At 41.1% G+C, this 21773-nt stretch overlaps 1 protein-coding gene across 6 annotated transcripts in view; it reads right to left on the minus strand.

Moving 5' to 3' along the window:
- Positions 1–9407, minus strand: part of MTR (5-methyltetrahydrofolate-homocysteine methyltransferase) — a 132546-nt gene extending 123139 nt beyond the window's left edge. For 2 of the 6 annotated variants that reach the window (XM_086382787.1, XM_086382795.1), the window contains exon 1: positions 8693–9407. In XM_086382787.1, coding sequence (XP_086238913.1) covers positions 8693–8726 — 34 coding nt within the window. In that variant the 5' untranslated portion in view covers positions 8727–9407. The remainder of the gene's footprint in view (positions 1–8692) is intronic. The other 4 variants (XM_086382788.1, XM_086382792.1, XM_086382793.1 and 1 more) reach the window with 4 other exon arrangements.
- Positions 9408–21773: the final 12366 nt, after the last annotated feature.

A 21773-nucleotide genomic window follows, 5' to 3' on the forward strand; every position in this document is an offset into this window, starting at 1 on the left:
TTGAGTGCAGCACTTGCACAGCATCATCTTTCAGGATTTGGAATATTATACATAGAAAATCCTAAAGATGCCACCAGAACATTACTAGAATTAATCAGTGAAAATAGTGAAGTCACAGGATCTAAACTTAATATACAAAAATCCCTGCATTGTTATTTACTAACAATGGAAAATCTCAAACTAAGGGAACAATGCCATTCACAAATGCAACAAAAAGAATAAAATACCTAGGAATAAACCTATCTAAAGAGACAAAAGACCTGTATGCAGAAAACTATAAGACACTAATGAAAGAAATCAAAGATGACACAAGAGAGATGGAGAGAGATACTATGTTCTTGGATTGGAAGAATCAATTTTATGAAAATAATCATACCACCAAAACAATCTACAGATTCACTGAAATCTCTATCAACTATCAATGGTATTTTTCACAGAGCTAGAACAATTTCACAATGTGTATGGAAACACAAAAGACCTCAAATAGCCAAAGCAATCTTGAGAAAGAAAAAGAGAGACGGAAGAATCAACCTTCCTGACTTCACACTATACCACAAAGCTACAGTCATCAAGACAGTATGGTCCTGGCACAAGACACCAAATATAGACCAACAGAATCAGATAAAAGCCCAGAGGTACACCCATGCACCTATGGTACCTTGTCTTTGACAAAGGAGGAAGAATAAAAGAATATACAATGGAGAAAAGACAGCCTCTTCAATAAGTGGTGCTGAGAAAACTGGACTGCTACATGTAAAAGAATAAAACTAGCACATTTCATAACACCATGCACAAAAATAAACTCAAAATGGATTAAAGACTTAAATAAATGTAAGCCCAGAAACTGTAAACCTCTTTGAGAAAAACATACGCAGTATACTCTTGGACATAAATCACAGCAAGATCCTCTTTGACTCACCTCCGAGAGTAATAAAAATAAAAATAAAAATAAACAAATGGGGCCTAATTAAACTTAAAGGCTTTTGCACAGCAAAGGAAACCATAAACAAGATGAAAAGACAACAGTGAGAATGGGAGAAAATAACTGCAAATGAAACAACTGACAAGGATTAATCTCCCAAATATATAAACAGCTCATACAGCTCAATATAATATCAGAAAAACAAACAGCCCAGTCAAAAAATGAGCAAAAGACCTGAACAGGCATTTCTCCAAAGAAGACATACAGGTGGCCAATAAACACATGAAAAGATGCCCAATATCATTAGTTATTAGAAAAATCTAAATCAAAACTACAATGAGGTATCGCCTTACACCAGTCAGAATGGCCGTCATCAAAAAAAATCTACAAACAATAAAAATTACAGAGGATGTAGAGAAAAGGGAACCCTCCTCCACTGTTGGTAGGAATGTAAATTGAAGCAGGCACTATGGAGAACAGTATGGAGATTCCTTTTAAAACTAGGAATAAAACTACCATATGATCCAGCAATCCCACTACTGTGCGTAGACCCTGAGAAAAACCACAATTCTAAGAGACACATGTACCCCAGTGCTCATTGCTGCACTATTTACAATAGCCAGGACATGGAATCAGTCCAGGTGTCCATCCACAGATGAATAAAGATGTGGTACATAAATAACAATGGGATATTTCTCAGCCATAAAAAAGAATGAATTTGAGTCAGTTCTAGTGAGGTGGATGAAGCTAGAACCTATTAAAACAGAGTAAAGTTAAGTCAGAAAGAGAAAAACAAATATCATTTTTAACACATATATGGACTCTAGAAAAATAGGATTGATGAACCTATCTGCAGGGAAAGAATGGAGATGCAGGTACAGAGAATGGACTTGTGGACTCAGTGGGAAAAGGAGAGAGCAAATGGATGGAGAAAGCAGCATCAACATATATACAGTATCACCAATTCAATGGACATAAACGTGTGCAAATTGCGGGAGATGGTGAGGGACAGGGAGGCCGGGCGTGCTACAGTCCACAGGGTTGCAAAGAGTTGGACACAACTTGGTGACTGAACAACAATAAAGTATAAAACAGAAGTTGCTTTATAACACAAGGAGCCCAGCCTGGCGCTCTGTGATGACTTAGAGGGGTGGGGGAGGGGGCAGGAGGGGGGCTTTAAGAGGGAGAGGATATACATATAATTATGGCTGATTCTCTCTTCAAGAAAATTAGAGATACCAAGGGGACATTTCATGCAAAGATGGGCTCAATAAAGAATAGAAATGGTATGGACCTAACAGAAGCAGAAGATATTAAGAAGAGGTGGCAAGAATACACAGAAGAACTGTACAAAAAAGATCTTCATGACCCAGATAATCATGATGATGTGATCACTGACCTAGAGCCAGACATCCTGGAATGTGAAGTCAAGTGGGCCTTAGAAAGCATCACTATGAACAAAGCTAGTGGAGGTGACGGAATTCCAGTTGAGCTATTTCAAATCCTGAAAGATGATGCTGTGAAAGTGCTGCACTCAATACGCCAGCAAATTTGGAAAACTCAGCAGTAGCCACAGGACTGGAAAACGTCAGCCTTCATTCCAATCACAAAGAAAGGCAATGCCAAAGAATGCTCAAACTACAGCACAATTGCACTCATCTCACATACTAGCACAGAGAAGGCAATGGCATCCCACTCCAGGACTCTTGCCTGGAAAATCCCATGGATGGAGGAGCCTGGTGGGCTACAGTCCATGGGGTCGCTGAGAGTCGGACACGACTGAGCGACTTCACTTTCACTTTTCACTCTTATGCATTGGAGAAGGAAATGGCAACCCACTCCAGTGTTCATGCCTTGAGAATCCCAGGGACAGGGGAGCCTGGTGGGCTGCCGTCTATGGGGTCACACAGAGTTGGACACGACTGAAGTGACTTAGCAGCAGCAGCACATACTAGCAAAGTAATGCTCAAAATTCTCCAAGCCAGGCTTCAGCAATACGTGAACCCTGAACTTCCTGATGTTCAAGCTGGTTTTAGAAAAGGCAGAGGAACCAGAGATCAAATTGCCAACATCCGCTGGATCATGGAAAAAGCAAGAGTTCCAGAAAAACATCTATTTCTGCTTTATTGACTATGCCAAAGCCTTTGACTGTGTGGATCACAATAAACTGTGGAAAATTCTGAAAGAGATGGGAATACCAGACCACCGGACCTCCCTCTTGAGAAACCTATATGCAGGTCAGGAAGCAACAGTTAGAATTGGACATGGAACAACAGACTGGTTCCAAATAGGAAAAGGAGTACGTCAAGGCTGTATATTGTCATCTTGCTTATTTAACTTCTATGCAGAGTACATCATGAGAAACGCTGGACTGGAAGAAGCACAAGCTGGAATCAAGATTGCCAGGAGAAATATCAATAACCTCAGATATGCAGATGACACCACTCTTATGGCAGAAAGTGAAGAGGAACTCAAAAGCCTCTTGATGAAGGTGAAAGTGGAGAGTGAAAAAGTTGGCTTAAAGCTCAACATTCAGAAAACAAAGATCATGGCATCCGGTCCCATCACTTCATGGGAAATAGATGGGGAAACAGTGGAAACAGTGTCAGACTTCATTTTTCTGGGCTCCAAAATCACTGCAGATGGTGACTGCAGCCATGAAATTAAAAGACGCTTACTCCTTGGAAGGAAAGTTATGACCAACCTAGATAGCATATTAAAAAGTAGAGACATTACTTTGCTAACAAAGGTCCATCTAGTCAAGGCTATGGTTTTTCCTGTGATCATGTATGGATGTGAGAGTTGGACTGTGAAGAAGGCTGAGCGCTGAAGAATTGATGCTTTTGAACTGTGGTGTTGGAGAAGACTCTTGAGAGTCCCTTGGACTGCAAGGAGATCCAACCAGTCCATTCTGAAGGAGATCAGCCCTGGGATTTCTTTGGAAGGAATGATGCTGAAGCTGAAACTCCAGTACTTTGGCCACCTCATGTGAAGAGTTGACTCAATGGAAAAGACTCATGCTGGGAGGGATTGGGGGCAGGAGAAGAAGGGGACGACAAAGCATGAGATGGCTGGATGGCATCACTGACTCAATGGACGAGAGTCTGAGTGATCCCCGGGAGTTGGTGATGGACAGGGAGGCCTGGTATGCTGCGATTCATGGAGTCACGAAGAGTTGGACACGACTGAGTGACTTTATTGAACTGAACTGATGGCTGATTCTTGTTGTATGGCAGAAATCAACACAACATTGTAAAACAATCTTCTCAAATTAAAAAATAAATTACAAAAACAAAAATGGTCCACATTGAAAAAAAGTCTTAAAAAATAAAAAAGTATTCAAACCTTTGAGGAAAAAAAAAATCCCAGTTTTTTCTACAAAGAAATATGTCTTTTGGCATCAGTAAAATGGCCAGTAGTTTATCAGGAAGGTAGATCAGTCGGTCAAGAATCCACCTGCAATGCAGGAGACCGGGGTTCAATCCCTGGGTCAGGAAGATCCCCTGCAGAAGAAAATGGCAGCCCACTCCAGTATGCTTGCCTGAAAAATCCCATGGACAGAGGATCCTGATGGGCTACAGTCCGTGGGGTTGCAAGAATCAGACAGGACTTAGCAACTAAAACCATCACCATCAACCAAAATGATCAGTAAATACCATATGATTTACATGTCTTTGTACTTCTTTCTCCTCCACTGACCAAGTACACAAGAGTTTAAGGAGATAGAAATAAGAAAGCAAAGTTAACATAACAACAAAAGAAATGCCCTCCCTCCGTGCACCCTGGTCTCCTTCATCAGAGCTGGTTTGGCCTTTCTCTACTCACTGCAAATCTGACAGCGGAGTGTGCCCCTACTTGGCCTATTTTCAAAAAAGGGCTAAGCATTTTCCCAAGAGGCCTCTAATGTATTCACTTTTCAAATCAGAAATATAAATTGTTTTCAGTCTTTAAGATAGTTCACCATTTACCATAAAACAACCCCATCCCCACACAAATCCTGATAGCTTGTTAAGAGTTATCATATATATAAGAGACAAAAGGTTTTTTAAAAAACTCTAAACAAAACATGTAATTTTTTAAATAAGAAGCTTGACCAACTTAACTCTGTAATTTATGTGCAAGACTAAAAGCCCAAAAAGAACTAACTTAACTTTAAAAAAGTAGAAAGAGATTACTTGACCTATCAAATATTATTATATACTACAAGATATTATAAAATAAGGAAAGTAAGATATAGAATATCTTCTCACTTAGCACATGGCAAGACATCTAAAGACTTAAATAGCTCAACCTATAATTTTTTTTTTAAGTAAATTTGATTACATAAAAACAAAGGATTTCTGTCAAATGAAAGTCACCACTGACAAAAGTAATAAACAGATTATCAACTGAAGGAAGATTCTGCAATGTCAAACTGAAAGGTACTGGGACTTCCCTGGCGGTCCAGTGGTTAGGACTCTGCGCTTTCACTGCTGGGGCCCAGGGTTAGATCCCTGGTCAGGGAATTAAGATCCTGCAAACCACACAGCACAGCCAAAGGAAGGGGAAAAAAAAAAAAAACCTGAAAGAGACTAAAATCTATAACATACCAGGAGCTCCTACAAATCAATAAGAAATTAAACAGAAAAATGGGCAAAAGATGTGAATAGGCAAATCGAGGGAGGGAAAAACTGAATACTCAACAATATATGAAGAGATGCTCCAACTATAAGCCATCAGAGCGACATGAATTAAAACAAGACAAAACCAATATATATGCAATGGATGGGCAGTAATTAGAAGATTGGATAATACCAAAGAAAATCAGAACCCTTGCTTTTTGGAATGTAGACAGATACAGTCATTCTGGAGAGCAACCTAGCAGGAGTCAATAAAATTAAGCATGTGGAAAACTCAACAGTCTCACTCCTGAGTGTATTTCCCAAACAAAGGCTCCACTGATGCATAGAGAACATATCAGAGGATATTAGAGAAGTCGCAAATTGGAGACAACCCTGGGAAATGGCAAAGTCAAATGTGCAGGATGCTCGTGTGTGGAATACTACTGAGTGGTAGCCAGATTTACCACTGTATTGCTCTATTGATTGAGTGAGGAAGTCAGAAACGGCTAACTAGTGAAGTCACTCAGTCGTGTCTGACTCTTTGCGACCCCATGGACTGTAGCCTACCACGCTCCTCTGTCCATGGGATTTTCCAGGCAAGAGTACCAGAGTGGGTTGCCATTTCCTTTTCCAATGCATGAAAGTGAAAAGTGAAAGTGAAGTCACTCAGTCATGTCCGACTCTTGGCAACCTCATGGACTGCAGCCTACCAGGCTCCTCTGTCCATGGGATTTTCCAGGCAAGAGTACTGGAGTGGGGTGCCATTGCCTTCTCCGGCTCTAGTCCTGTTCAACTCTTTGCGACTCTATGGACTGTAGCCTGCCAGGCTCCTCTGTCCATAGGATTCCGCAGGCAAGAATACTGGAGTAGGTTGCCATGCCCTTCTCCAAGGGATCTTCCCGACCCAGGGATAGAACCTGAGTCTCCTGCATCTCCTGCATTGCAGGTACCACCTGGGATGATATATATAAATAACACAGTCTAAAAGAGAAAGACACAAGGAATGTCCTTGTCCAGTAAGCCTAAGAGATCACAATGTTTTTCCCAGCTTGAAAGGACCTAGTCAATATACCTTATTTGGGTGATTTTTTTTCTACCCATTAATGTTTTATTTCCCAGTAATGATACCATGATTCATAGTAAATGCTCCAAAGAGTAAACAAACATGGTATTAACTGGTTAAAGGACCAATTAGATGTTGAGATGGGTAAGTCAGTATCACCCTTAAGAACCATCCTAAATAATGGTTCTTTAAAACAAGAACCATCCTAAAGACAAGATGATGGCATAAACCAATAAACCCCAAATACACATGATTTTAAGTAATAAATTACTGTCAAGAACACAGTTACTCTATAGACAGAATGATCCCATGTAGCTCTGATTTACTTAGGACTCCCACATCCACTGCACTAACTGGGGAAAACACAGAGCAAGGAAAAGAATTTTGCATTATAAACAAATGATCCCAACACTTCTCAGCACTTTCCTGACTTGACTATATTAAAGACTATCTTCAGTTCAGTTCAGTCGCTCAGTCATGTCCGACTCTTTGCGACCCCATGAATCGCAGCACGCCAGGCCTCCCTGTCCGGGAGGGACCGGAACACCAACTCCCGGAGTTCACCCAAACTCATGTCCATCGAGTCGGTGATGCCATCCAGCCACCTCATCTTCTGTCGTCCCCTTCTCCTCATAAGTCCCTTGCAAGACACTTCATTTCTGAATCTCTAACTTCTAGTTTGCACCAACGTGCTACATTTTGTAGACATGTCTTTGCTTGTGCAATATTCCACTTCTGAAATAGCATACTATTTCTCCTTTGATTTTAATGAGACCGGGAAGGATTAGAAACATGTAACTCCTGCTGCTGCTGCTGCTGCTGCTGCTGCGTCGCTTCAGTCATGTCCGACTCTGTGCGACCACATAGACAGCAGCCCACTAGGCTCCTCCGTCCCTGGGATTCTCCAGGCAAGAACACTAGAGTGGGTTGCCATTTCCTTCTCCAGAGCTAGATTCAAACACTTAACAATTTTCCTTTCATCTGCTGTAAAAAGATCACTATTTAAACTATTCTAAATCTTCAGGGGTTTTTGCTCCAGATACATTCAGATAAAAAAGAAATCACATACTTCATTTTTTTAAATTACATGGGAAAAGGAAGGTCAGAAGTCATCAGTAAAAAATACTGTTCAAATAAATAAATGATATCCCTGTGGGAGATATAGGTCTCACTTTACAGCAACAGTGATAAAATGTTTCTTAGTCACATATCCACCTGTTTCATGAATAATTCTAATGGTCCCATTTATCAGGACCTTAGAATCAAAGGGTCACTAGCTTACCTCTGAAAAATTTCAGTTATGGAATTCCTGAGCTGAAGATCCTTATCTGTCACATCTACTGTTATGTCCTTGTTACTGATTCTCTTGTTTCTTCACTTGCTACTTCATACCTCACAAGTTTTAATAGGTGTATTTGTTCACAAATTACAATCAGGGAGGGCATTAAAGACCTAGAGCTCATTTTAAAACTGAAAATATTGATATACTTAATTATTGTGTTAGTTTTCTTTTTCCTCATTGTTAATGTGAGAGTCACCAACATCAAAATCACCTGGAATTATTATCCCTTATCCCAACCTACTGAGTACCCACTAATCTATTCTAACATAGTGATTTTACACACACTAGAGTTGACAGAACTACTGTTGTTACCTCGAAGTGGAAAATAAAAGTTCAATGCAGTTTTAAATAGCTTTCTGGGCTTCCTTATTTCTCAGCACCTGAACCTTCTTTGGCTTAGATGCTCAATAAACATATTGAATAAGAACGTTCAATCATGCAAAACTTCTATAAGGCCCGGACGGAATACGGTACATCAAATTGAAAAGTTTAGTTACCCTGGCGCTCAGAATATGTTTCGGGGGCACGTGTCGGGGCGTGCTTTATGGATTTGATGGTTTGTCTACCTTGAGAGGAAGCCGGGTGGGTCGGGGAGAGAAGGAACGCAGGCAGCGAGAAAACACGGGACCTCAGGGTTCGCACGTTCAGAGGCGCCGCCCGCCCCCAGGGAAAGCTAACAAGGTGTCTCCGGGTGGTAACTGAATCACCCTAGAGATTAGGAGGTATTAAAGCACCGAAGCGCGGAGAGCGGGTCGCTGCGTTACCAGATGGCGTCAGGTCCTGGAGCGTGGGGGCCATGCTCCGGAGTCTTCTTTCTCCTCCTCCGGCCGGGGGACGCGGCAGAAAAGACGCACCCTCCACACGTGACGGCCCAGAGCCACGCCAGCCAGCGCCGGGCCAGTAGTTCACAGAAGGTCGGGGTCCCAAGGACACTGAGGGGCCTCCCCGCAACCAGACCCGACAGCGGGGCTTCCGTCAGGGCCAGAGCGCCGCGCGGCGCTGACAGGAGGCGCCCGGCCCAGACCGCTGCTCAGACACGTGCTTTCTTCTCGGTCACCTGGCCTGTCCTCGGCAAAGGCCTGGCGGCTAAACCAGCGCGACCGGAGACCGAGTCGACAGGAGGACGCGGGCCTGACCCGAAGAGGAGGACGACGTGGCGACCGAGGCGCGGGCCACTGCTCGCAGTCCCCCGTGGGTTTGGGTAACTCCGAAAACTGTTATTCTGCGCGCAATCCGGGCTCGCAGTGGGAGGTCCCGCCCCTTCGGGCCCGCGATTGGTCTATAGGAGCCCGTAGCGACTCTATTGGCTGACCGATTCAACCACTCACATGAGGCTTTGTCGCCTCCCTCCCCCACCCCCCCCCCCCGGGATTTCTGGGAGATGTAGTTCAGGATCCCAGGTGACCCTCTGAGGTTTTGCGCGTCTCAGTCCAGCGTCTGAAAGTGTGGCCACCAGTAGTCTCCCCAAATTTAAATCCTGGTACGAAGTTGGCGCTGACTTCAAAATGTATTAATATGATGTCAAGAGGCTGGTACTTGAAGTCTGGAAGAGCAGGTACTAGTCACGCTTTACTGTTAACTGGCTTTGGGCAACATAATCTCAGGCTCCACTCTACACTTGATAAGAAAGGAAATGATAGGGTGGTGATAATTACTATTTTACAAGGTTGTTGTAGGGATTAGTAGTAGGATCGTGTGAACGTGCTGGGAAACTCTGAAGTACATACATGCATGTTAATTGTCACTTTTTGACAATAAACATTTATTAAGCACACACTATGTGTCAGACTTTAGACTACACGCTCGGAATGCAAAGACAGACAAGCTACATCACATCCCCACCTTTCTCTTAAGAGGAAGAACTCACAATCTGACTAAGAATAATAATTTAACAGAAAAAAAAAAAATCACATGTAGTGTACCAAAGAAACTCAGAACCCCAAGGGTGTTGGGGGAAGATTTCAAAGGAGAAGCTGAGTTCTAAAGAGAAAGTATGTGCCAAGTTAAGGCCATTTTTGTAGAGAGAAACTAATGGGAAGAAACAGCACTTGAGAGAATTTGAAAATAAAGGACAGCTGTGTAAAATGAGATGGTTGGATGATATCATCAACTCAGTAGACATGAGTCTGAGCAAACTCCAGGAGATGGTGAAGGACAGGGGAGCCTGGCGTGCTGCAGTCCATGGGGCCGCAAAGAGTTGGACATGACTTGGCGACTGAACAACAACAACAACCAGTTTTGTGGAAGACAATTTTTCAATGGCCCAGCTGGCAGGGGATAGTTTCAGGGTGGTTCAAGCTTATTACATTTATTGTACACATTATTTCTAATCTAATGACATTGCTGGTCTGACAGGGGATACTGATCCTTGGTCCAGAGTTTGGGGACCCTTGGCTTAGAGGGTAGGACAAATGATAATCAAGTATATCTTTATAAAGCAAGATTAGTACCCTGGAGAAAGATCTCTGTAAGCTAGTGTCTGTCATCATCCTTGTTTACTGATGAGAAAACCAAAGTAAAGAGAGGTTGGCTGATCAGAGGGCAAGAGTGCAATGCTGTTTACAATTCATTGATCACAACCAGTTGCAGATTTTTTTGTTTCTTCTCCACCCCCACTGCTTTACTTAACTAACCTAGAAGAAAAAGGCAAAAAAAAAAACAACAAAAAACAGAGAGAAGTTAAACTGCCCAAGGTCACATTTCTAAGAGGTAATAAAGCTGGGCTTCAAACCTGGGAAAACTGGTTTCAACATTCCCCCTGTTTATCACTAAGCCCTAATACTTTATTTGAACAGCTGATGAAAGAGCCCCCTTTCCAGAACAATGGACACACCAAATTGCTTGCAATTTCCATTGTTACTCAGATTCCCTGGCCTTAATTTACAGAATAAAGTGAGTTTATAAAATGTCACCTCACTGTTAACATTAAATAAATGTTGTCATTCATGAAACCTGGAATCTTAAATATTCTATATTTTCAATGGGAAATATTCTTACTTGGCGTTTGGGGCCAGATAAAACTTTAATCTTAAGATCAAAGCAGAGCAGCGGCTGTGCTTTGCTGGAGTACCTGTAAAGAGATACCCCACGTCCAAGGTAAGAGAAACCCAAGTAAGACGGTAGGTGTTGCGAGAAGGCATCAGAGAGCAGACACACAGAAACCATAATCACAGAAAACTAGTCAATCTAATTACATGGACCACAGCCTTGTCTAACGCAATGAAACTAAGCCATGCCATGTGGGGCCACCCAAGACAGGCGGGTCATGGTGGAGAGGTCTGACAGAATGTGGTCCACTGGAGAAGGGAATGGCAAACCACTTCACTTTTCTTGCCTTGAGAACCCCATGAACCGTATGAAAAGGCAAAATGATAGGATACTGAAAGAGGAACTCCCCAGGTCAGTAGGTGCCCAATATGCTACTGGATATCAGTGGAGAAATAACTCCAGAAAGAATGAAGGGATGGAGCCAAAGCAAAAACAATACCCAGCTGTGGATATGACTGGTGATAGAAGCAAAGTCTGATGCTGTAAAGAGCAATACTGCATAGGAACCTGGAATGTCAGGTCCATGAATCAAGGCAAATTGGACGTGGTCAAACAAGAGATGGCAAGAGTGAACATCTACATTCTAGGAATCAGTGGACTAAATGGGTTCACTGGAATGGGTGAATTTAACTCAATGACCATTATATGTACTACTGCGGGCAGGAATCCCTCAGAAGAAATGGAGTAGCCATTATGGTCAACAAAAGAGTATGAACTGCAGTACTTGGATGAAATCTCAAAAACAACAGAATGATATCTGTTCATTTCCAAGGCAAACCACACAGTAATCCAAGTCTATGCCCCAACCAGTAACGCTGAAGAAGCTGAAGTTGAACGGTTCTATGAAGACCTACAAGACCTTGTAGAACTAACACCCAAAAAAGATGTCCTTTTCATTATAGGGGACTGGAATTAAAAAGTAGGAAGTCGAGAAACAACTGGAGTAACAGGCAAATTTGGCCTTGGAATACGGAATGAAGCAGGGCAAAGGCTAATAGAGTTTTACCATGAGAACGCACTGGTCATAACAAACACCCTCTTCCAACAACACAAGAGAAGACCCTACACATGGACATCACCAGATGGTCAACATCAAAATCAGATTGATTATATTCTTTGCAGCCAAAGATGGAGAAGCTCTATACAGTCAGCAAAAACAAAACCAGGAGCTGACTGTGACTCAGATCATGAACTCCTTATTGCCAAATTCAGACTGAAATTGAAGAAAGTAGGGAAAACCACTAGACCATTCAGGTACGACCTAAATCAAATCCTGTATAATTATACAGTGGAAGTGAGAAATAGATTTAAGGGCCTAGATCTGATAGAGTGCCTGATGAACTATGGAATGAGGTTCGTGACATTGTACAGGAGACAGGGATCAAGACCATCCCATGGAAAAGAAATGCAAAAAAGCAAAATGGCTGTCTGAGGAGGCCCTACAATAGCTGTGAAAAGAAGAGAAGTGAAAAGCAAAGGAGAAAAGGAAAGATATAAACATCTGAATGCAGAGTTCCAAAGAATAGCAAGAAGAGATAAGAAAGCCTTCCTCAGCGACCACTGCAAAGAAATAGAGGAAAACAACAGAATGGGAAAGACTAGAGATCTCTTCAAGAAAATTAGAGATACCAAGGGAACATTTCATGCAAAGATGGGCACAATAAAGGGCAGAAATGGTATGGACCTAACAGAAGCAGTAGATATTAAGAAGAGGTGGCAAGAATACACAGAAGAACTGTACAAAAAAGATCTTCACAACCGAGATAATCACAATGGTGTGATCACTCACCTAGAGCCACACATCCTAGAATGTGAAGTCAAGTGGGCCTTAGAAAGCATCACTACGAACAAAGCTAGTGGAGATGATGGAAGTCCAGTTGAGCTATTTCAAATCCTGAAAGATGATGCTGTGCAAGTGCTGCACTCAATATGCCAGCAAATTTGGACAACTCAGCAGTGGCCACAGGACTGGAAAAGGTCAGTTTTCATTCCAATCCCAAAGAAGACAATGCCAAAGAATGCTCAAACTACCACACAATTGCACTCAACTCACACGCTAGTACAGTAATACTCAAAATTCTCCAAGCCAGGCTTCAGCAATATTTGAACCGTGAACTTCCAGATGTTCAAGCTGGTTTTAGAAAAGGAAGAGGAACCAGAGATCAAATTGCCAACATCTGCTTCTGCTGCTGCTGCTGCTACTAAGTCGCTTCAGTTGTGTCCGACTCTGTGCGACCCCATAGACGGCAGCCCACCAGGCTCCGCCATCCCTGGGATTCTCCAGGCAAAAACACTGGAGTGGGTTTCCATTTCCTTCTCCAATGCATGAAAGTGAAAAGTGAAAGTGAAGTCAGTTGCTCAGTCGTATCCAACTCTTGGCGACCCCATGGACTGTAGCCCACCAGGCTCCTCCATTCATGGAATTTTCCAGGCAAGAGTACTGGAGTGGGTTGCCATTGCCTTCTCTGGCCAACACCCGCTGGATCATTGAAAAAGCAAGACAGTTCCAGAAACACATCTATTTCTGCTTTATTGACTATGCCAAAGCCTTTGACTGTGTGGATCACAATCAACTGTGGAAAATTCTGAAAGAGATGGGAATACCAGACCACCTCACCTGCCTCTTAAGAAACTTACATGCAGGTCAGGAAGCAACAGTTAGAACTGGACATGGAACAACAGACTGGTTCCAAATAGGAAAAGGAGTATGTCAAGGCTGTATATTGTCACCCTGCTTATTTAACTTCTATGCAGAGTACATCTTGAGAAACACAGGGCTGGAAGAAGCACAAGCTGGAATCAAGATTGCCGCGAGAAATATCTGTAACCTCAGATATGCAGATGACACCACCCTTATGGCAGAAAGTGAAGAGGAACTCAAAAGCCTCTTGATGAAGGTGAAAGTGGAGAGTGAAAAAGTTGGCTTAAAGCTCAACATTCAGAAAACGAAGATCATGGCATCTGGTCCCATCACTTCATGGGAAATAGATGGGGAAACAGTGGAAACAGTGTCAGACTTTGTTTTTTGGGGCTCCAAAATCAGCCATGAAATTAAAAGACACTTACTCCTTGGAAGGAAAGTTATGACCAACCTAGATAGCATATTCAAAAGCAGAGACATTACTTTGCCAACAAAAGTCCGTCTAGTCAAGGCTATGGTTTTTCCTGTGGTCATGTATGGATGTGAGAGTTGGACTGTGAAGAAAGCTGAGCACCGAAGAATTGATGGTTTTGAACTGTGGTGTTGGAGAAGACTCTTGAGAGTCCCTTGGACTGCAAGGAGATCCAACCAGTCCATTCTGAAGGAGATCAGCTCTGGGTGTTCTTTGGAAGGAATGATGCTAAAGCTGAAACTCCAGTACTTTGGCCACCTCATGCGAAGAGTTGACTCATTGGAAAAGACTCTGATTCTGGGAGGGATTGGGGGCAGGAGGAGAAGGGAACAACAGAGGATGAGATGGCTGGATGGCATCACTGACTCGATGGACATGAATTTGAGTGAACTCCAGGAGTTGGTGATGGACAGGGAGGCCTGGCGTACTGCGATTCATGGGGTCACAAAGAGTCAGACATGACTGAGCGACTGAACTGAACTGACTGAACTGAAAACTTTAATATTTACAGGTTCATGGGGACTTCCCCAGTGGTCCCTTGATTAAAAATACACCTGCTAATGCGGGGGACATGGGTTCGATCCCTGGTTCAGAAAGATCTCACATACCTCGGAGCAACTAAGCAGGTGCTCCACAACTACTGAAACCCATGTGCTTAGGGCCCGTGTGACGTGACTTGTGAAGCCTGTGTACCTGAAGCCTGTACTCTGCAACTAGAGAAGCCACTGTAATGAAAAGCCCACATACCGGCAACTAGAGAAAGACCTCACCGCCAAAAGACCCCGTGCAGCCAAAGATAAATAAATGAATAAAGGGTTGGGGCTTTCCTGGTGGCTTAGTGGTAAAGAATCCAGCTGCCAATGCAGGAGACCAGGGTTCGATCCCTGCGTTGGGAAGATCCCCTGGAGGAAGGCATGGGAACCCACTCCAGTATTCTTGCCTGGAGAATCCCCATGGACAGAGGAGCCTGGCGGGCTACAGTCCATGGGGTCGCAAAGAGTCAGACATGACTGAGCGACTAACCAGAGCACATATGCAGATGATAGGCAGTAAATAAGTGTATTAAAAATAATAATAATAAAGTCTTATTTTAGGACAGACTTTTTCTGTCTTGGTCTTGTTATATAGCCACAGTAACATTTAATACCTGGCACAAGGTGGCATGTGACTAAATAGTGTTCACAAGGGTAAATTACTGGAGGAATATTGCAGCCACTGTGTTTTGGACATTATCTGATGAACACTGCTAGCACAGCTTCCATAGCAGACTTTTTACTGGCAGAAAGAGGGGTTTTTTTGTTTGTTTGTTTTGTTTTGTCTTAAGCAGGATGTAATTTGAAAGCTATAATCATTCTCTGAAACTGGAAATACGATTCCTTTATTTGCCAATGGTAAGATAAATCTCCCAGGTGGTGCCACTGGTAAAGAACCCACCTGCCAATGCAGGAGACAAAAGAGACAGTGGGGTTTGATCCCTGGGTGGGGAAGATTCCCTGGTGGAGGGCATAGCAACCCACTCCAGTATTCTTGCCTGGAGAATCCCATTTGCAGAGGAGCATGGCGGGCTACAGTCCATAGAGTCACAAAGAGTGGGATGTAACTGGAGCAACTTAGCACTCACACAAGATAATTTCACTAGTGTTAACATTAAATAAAGCAAAATAATCCCTAGGTCAAGCTGACTGCAACTTGATTAAAGTTATTAATCTTGGTAAAGAAACACTCGCCTCTCAGCAACTCTGGGAGGGTGGGACTGAGTACTGGTTAGGAATGGAGGCATAGACCAAGGAACTCAGGAAGGCTCACCCGGCTGCTGAGACCTTTAACCCTGTTCCTGAGATGAAGGTGCAGCTGGTGTCTGTAATGGAGATTGCGTATCTTCTGCTATAATGACTGGACAACATTAGTTTTCAAAGTCATTCAAGTATTGCCTCAGTCTTTCTAGAAAGCTAGTCTTTCTCTGGTGACAGACAACCATGTTGGTATTCCCCTTTAAAGTGTAAAAGTACTGTTCCCCTTTAAAGTGTAAAAGTACTATACCTGGTATGTGATTAAGGATACCCATGTATAAGGATCATGTACTTCTAACAGTATTTGAGGTGGTTTTCACACTTGGCCAGACAGTTGGTATTAAGAACCTTAATATAAACCTTATTAAAACCATCAATTTGGATGTCACAGAAATGAACTGTAGCCTGAAAACATTAAAATTAAATAATGTATTTTTTCTTCAAGTAAATATTTAATCACCAATTATTCAATTTGTCAAAAACCATTAATGTGCAGTGCAAGGTTAGTTCTGCAGTGTGTTCACTCTTGGATTTTTTTAAAAATTAGGAACTAAATGAATTTCAAAGAAACTGAAACCCATGTCACTGTTCAGATTATCAAAATGTATAATTAATATTTACAGCAGAGCTTTAGAAAATTCTATCAAATAAATGCCAGTTAAGTACCCAAAGTGGATAGGCACCATGTCAGATGCTTTGGGGAACATAAAGATGTTCAGAATAGGATTTGCTCCCCAAAGATCCTGCAAGACAAATTATGAGTGAATAAGATAAAGTGGATCATAATAAATGGGATAACAGAAATACAAGGGGAAAGCTAGTAACTAGAAGAAGAAAGAAGTTCATTCAAAATATGAAAACCCAAGAAATTCATGTAAAGAGATAGATTTGGACTACAATGTAAGAAAAAATAATGGTGCTAGGGGCTGAATGTTTGTGTCCCCTCCAAATTCATATGTTGAAATCCTAATGCTCATTGGTAGTAGGGGCTTTGGGATGTGGCTAGGTCATGAAGGTGGAACCTTCAGAGGGAGTTAGGGACCTTGTAAGAGAGGCCCAGTAAAGCTCCCTTGTCCCCTCTGCTATGTGAGGATATACAGGGAAGTTTGGGTTCTCATCTAACCATGCTAATACCATGATCTTGAACTTCTCAGTCTCCAGAACTATGAGAAATATAAATCTGTTGTTAATACCCTACCTATAGATGCCTGCGGTATTTTGTTAGAGCAGCCCAGATGGAGTAAGACAAGTGGGAAGGAAGGAAAATGATATTACTTTTTAATGCTATTGTAAATGGAACTGTTTCATCGGTTCCTTTTCAGACTGTTAATTGCAAGTGTGTAGAAATACAGCTGATTTTGAGGTGTTGATGTTAAATCTCCTTGCTGAATTCTTTTGGCTCTGACAAATTTTTGTAGGTTTGTTAGAATTTTCTACATATAACATCATATCATCTGTAGAACAGAGATAATTTCACTTTCTTTCTAATCTGGATGGCTTTTCTCTTTTTAAATGTCATCTTTTCTAAGACTCTATTCATTTATTTGGCCATGCCATGTGCCATGTGGGATCTTAGTTCCCCAACCAGGGGTTGAACCCACACCCCCTGCATTGGAAGCAAGCAGTCTGAACCACTGAACCACCAGGAAAGTCCCTCAAATTTTTTATTTCCGATGAATGGGTCATATTTTCTGGTTTATGGTCTGTTTTACATTTTTTTTGTTATTGTTGAGAACTAGACCTTCTGAGTATAATGTAGTAATTCTGGAAGTCTAATTCTCCCACTCTTCAGGGATTGCTAGTTTTTGCTGGTTGAGGGCTAGAGCCACGTGAATTTTCCAAACTAACTTTGCAGCACTTGTATCGTATGTTAGGTAAGATCACTGACTGATCTCTTCCATCATCTCTGCAGTTGTCTTTGGCCTTACAAAGATTTCCTTAAATGTCTGGTTCCCATAAAGTGAAAAATAGATCCCATCTTTGAATCCCCTCCTTGCTGGAAATCCACTTCAGCCCATGTAGGTTGAAACAATGCTTGACTTCTGTGTTGGCTCCTCAGTGATAAAAAGCAGCAATTAGCACTCAAAACACATGACCTCGACTTTTGAAAGATAAGCTCCTTGCTACCCACCTTGACTGTAGCAAGCTACACCAGGAACGCTTGCCCCTGTTCACAGCTGCCTGCCACAGGGTTGAAGGATGGGAGATGGTACCTGGTACAGCCTGAGATTCAGCTGCTTCAGTAGACTCTCTCCAGGCTCTGCAACTGTTCTGCCAGCCCAGCTTTCCAAACTAGTTGCTTCAGACAGCTCCTGCCAATTCAGTTGTTTTTTTATTGGAGGGACAGCTATTTCAATCTTCTCCATTTTGCCTATGTTGTCTTCCTGTATCTCATGTTAGAGAGAAGTCTGAGCCCAGGTGACTTGTATTTTATTGTCTTTTTTCTGTCTGGTTACATTCTTTTCTTATCTTGAAAATTATCTTTTTTGAATGGCAGAATATGTCGAGGTGTTAGTTTTTCTTTATTGATTTTTGCCCAGTATACTGTGTGTTCTTTTGCTTGAACGCTTAAATCCTTTTTTTCAGTTCAAGAAAATCTTATTTAGTGATATATTTGATTATTGCTTCTGTTCAACCATTCTGTTACTTTAGAATAATTATAATTGTTAGGGTTTAAAAACATTTAACTTAGATATCCATCCTCCACTTCTGATTTTTGCAAAATAATTGCTGTCTTTATAAAACCCATTTCTGATGCAGATTTTAATTTTGTTATTCCTTTGTTAGATTCCTCTCATTCTTTTGTCACCTATCCTCCATTTTTTAAAAAATTGCTGTCTAAACTCTTCACCTCATTCTGATTTCTCCAAATCACTATATGCTCCTCTTCCATGTCTGTATATAGCCTAGCATTAATTTTTATGGTTCCTATATTATTATACTTCATTGAATTTAAGACACTTTGATATGTGCTAGTATTATTGTATTAAATAATCTTTTTGGCCACACCATGCAGCATTCTGGATATTAGTGGCTGTAAAATACAGTGGTTGTAAAATGAGTGAATGAATGTGTCGAATTAGGTACAAAACGTCCTTCTCTCTCTTTATCAAAACTCATATAAAGCTGAGAAATAAAAAGATAAAAGTTAAAATGTTTAGTATATCTAAAATATCATAAATGTAGCTATACAGCTAGGTGAGGAAGCTGTCAAGGTTACTATTACTGTATTGTTTAGGGTAAGGCCAAGCTGTTGTAACAGATATTCTAAATACAGTGGCTTAAAACATACACAAGTTTCTGTTTCCACATGGCAGTTTTGAGGGGAGCAGCCCATATCACTGGGGTGATCTCCCGACAGAAACTCAGATTTCTTCTAAGCTGTAGCTGTGCCAATCCTCGAACTCAGCAACTATGAATGACTCCTGTTCCTTTTCTCCTCAAGACTCCTTATTTAGTCCACTGTATTCAGAAAAAGTTAGAGGAAGTTGTTAGTTTTAACACAGCTTTGCCAATTCCTTTCTTCTTTCAATAAAATGTTTTTGTATTATCATGTGTTTTAATTGTTTTCATCAAAACATTGGAGCCTCAGATTCAGATAATTGAAAAAGTGGAAAATGTCCCCCATGTAGCCTAATTACCCAAGGAAAACTAAATGATTAAGTAAATCAGCCTTACTTTCTGTTGTAAAAAAAAAAAAAAAATCTGACTTCATTTTCAATTCAAATAAACTCAAATCTTTATTTTGAGGAATCATTTAAAAACCACTGAGAAATAAATATTGAACAGAATCTTATGAAGGCAGTTAAGTCAAGATTAAAATGCTGTTGTGCTAATAGAATTAAAATTTGTATTACGTAAATCTTTCTCATTTGTGCAGTATAATATGTAGCTACACTTTTTAAAGTTTTTCATGAAACAAGGGTGGGGATGCTAGAAGGAGGGCTTATGTGTACTGAAGTTGTGTTTGGGAATAGTTATATAAAAATCATGTATAAATTCAGGAAATAATTCCATTGTCTTAAACATTCTGATCAAAGTTTTTCAAAGTATTTAATTAAAGAGTAAAATATAAACTGTCAAAAATTAATTGGCCTGGTATCTAGCATAAATTATACATTTTAGCTAACATGAAATAGTACATACTGAATATTTTATAAGATGAAGTAAGTCAAAGATTGTAATGGGAATATTTTATATGCTTGGATAAATATGTTTTAAGTGTTTTCTCATATAATACACATCAAATCTAAAAGAAATCATGTAAACAATTACCACAACTTTTATCTAGTGAAACTTGACAATTGTGGTTGTCTCAGAAAGCATTCTTGTTACCAGTCTGTGCTGCCTTGGTTATTCACAAGTGTTTTTCTAATTGGCTAACTCATTCTAAGGGCTTCCCTGGTGGCTCAGTGGTAAAGAGTCTGGGTTCAATCCCTGGGTTGGGAAGATCCCCTGGAGAAGGAAATGGCTACCCACTCCAGTATGCCTGCCTGAAAAATTCCATGGACAGAGGAGTCTGGTGGGTTATAGTCCATGGGGTCACAAGAGTTGGACACAATTTAGCAACTAAAGTTAAATCATTCTAAGGATTATTTTTTAATGATTTATGGGTTCTGTTAATTTCTACTGTAAAGTGATTCAGTTATACATGTATATACATTCTTCCTCATACTCTTTTCCATTATGATTTATCACAGGATATTGAATACTGTGCTGTACAGTAGACCTTGCTGTTTATCCATATATATAATAGCTTGAATCTCCTAATCCCAAACTCCCAGTCCTTCCCTCCTCCACAGCAAGCACAAATCTGTTCTGTGAGTCTATTTGTTTCATAGGCGAGTTCTTTGTGTCGTATTTTAGATTCCACATATAAATGATGGCATATGGTATTTGTTTTTCTCTTACTTCATTTAGGATGATAATCTCCAGGTTCATCCGTGTTGCCTCTAGTGGCATTATTTCATTCTTTTTTATGGCTGAGTAGCATTCTATTGGGAGAAGGAAATGGCAACCCACTTCAGTGTTCTTGCCTGGAGAATCCCAGGGACGGGGGAGCCTGGTGGGCTGCCATCTCTGGGGTTGCACAGAGTCGGACATGACTGAAGTGACTTAGCAGCAGCAGCATTCTATTGTGTATATAGACTAATCTTTATTCATTTGTCGATAGACATTTAGGTTATTTCCATGCCTTAGTGTTGTGAACAGTGCTACAGTGAACACTGGGGTGCATGTGTCTTTTCCAATTCGTTTTTTCTGGATATATGCTGAGGAGTGGGATGGCAGGATCTTATGGCCACTCTTTTTTTTGTTTTTTTGAGGAACCTCTATACTGTTTTCCATAGTGGCTGTACCAATTGACATTCCCACTAACAGTGTAAGAGAGTTCCCTTTTCTCCACACTCTCTCCAGTATTTGTTATCTGTAGGCTTTTAAATGATGGCCTTTCTGACCAGTGTAACATGGTATCTCATTGTAGTTTTGATTTGCACTTCTTAATAATTAATGAAGTTGAATATTTTTTCATGTTGGCCATCTGTATGTCTTCACTGAAGTGTCTGCTTAGGTCTTCTGCCCATTTTTCGGTTGGATTGTTTCTTTGTTCTAAGTATTATTATTGAAAGTAGTTGAAAAGAATTCCCAATGTTTAAATACATGACCAAAAAAAGCCATTTATTTCTTACTGATACTCCAATTTGCCATCACTTCTGCCCATTTGTTTTATCAACACGGAAGTTTGCAGTGCTTTGGAGATTACTTCGAAAAGACTTTAAGGTACTGGGGAATCCTTGGTTAGGGATTCCCATTGATGGATCACAACCGCCTTCAGCTCCCAGCTTTAAAAGAATGATGATTTGTCAGCTGCTTGCTGACTCAGATGGTATAGAATC

Source organism: Bos grunniens, chromosome 28 (assembly GCF_055505025.1).
Source record: "Bos grunniens cultivar Pamir isolate PY7600 chromosome 28, Bosgru_T2T1.0, whole genome shotgun sequence".
NCBI classification, from domain to species: domain Eukaryota; kingdom Metazoa; phylum Chordata; class Mammalia; order Artiodactyla; family Bovidae; genus Bos; species Bos grunniens.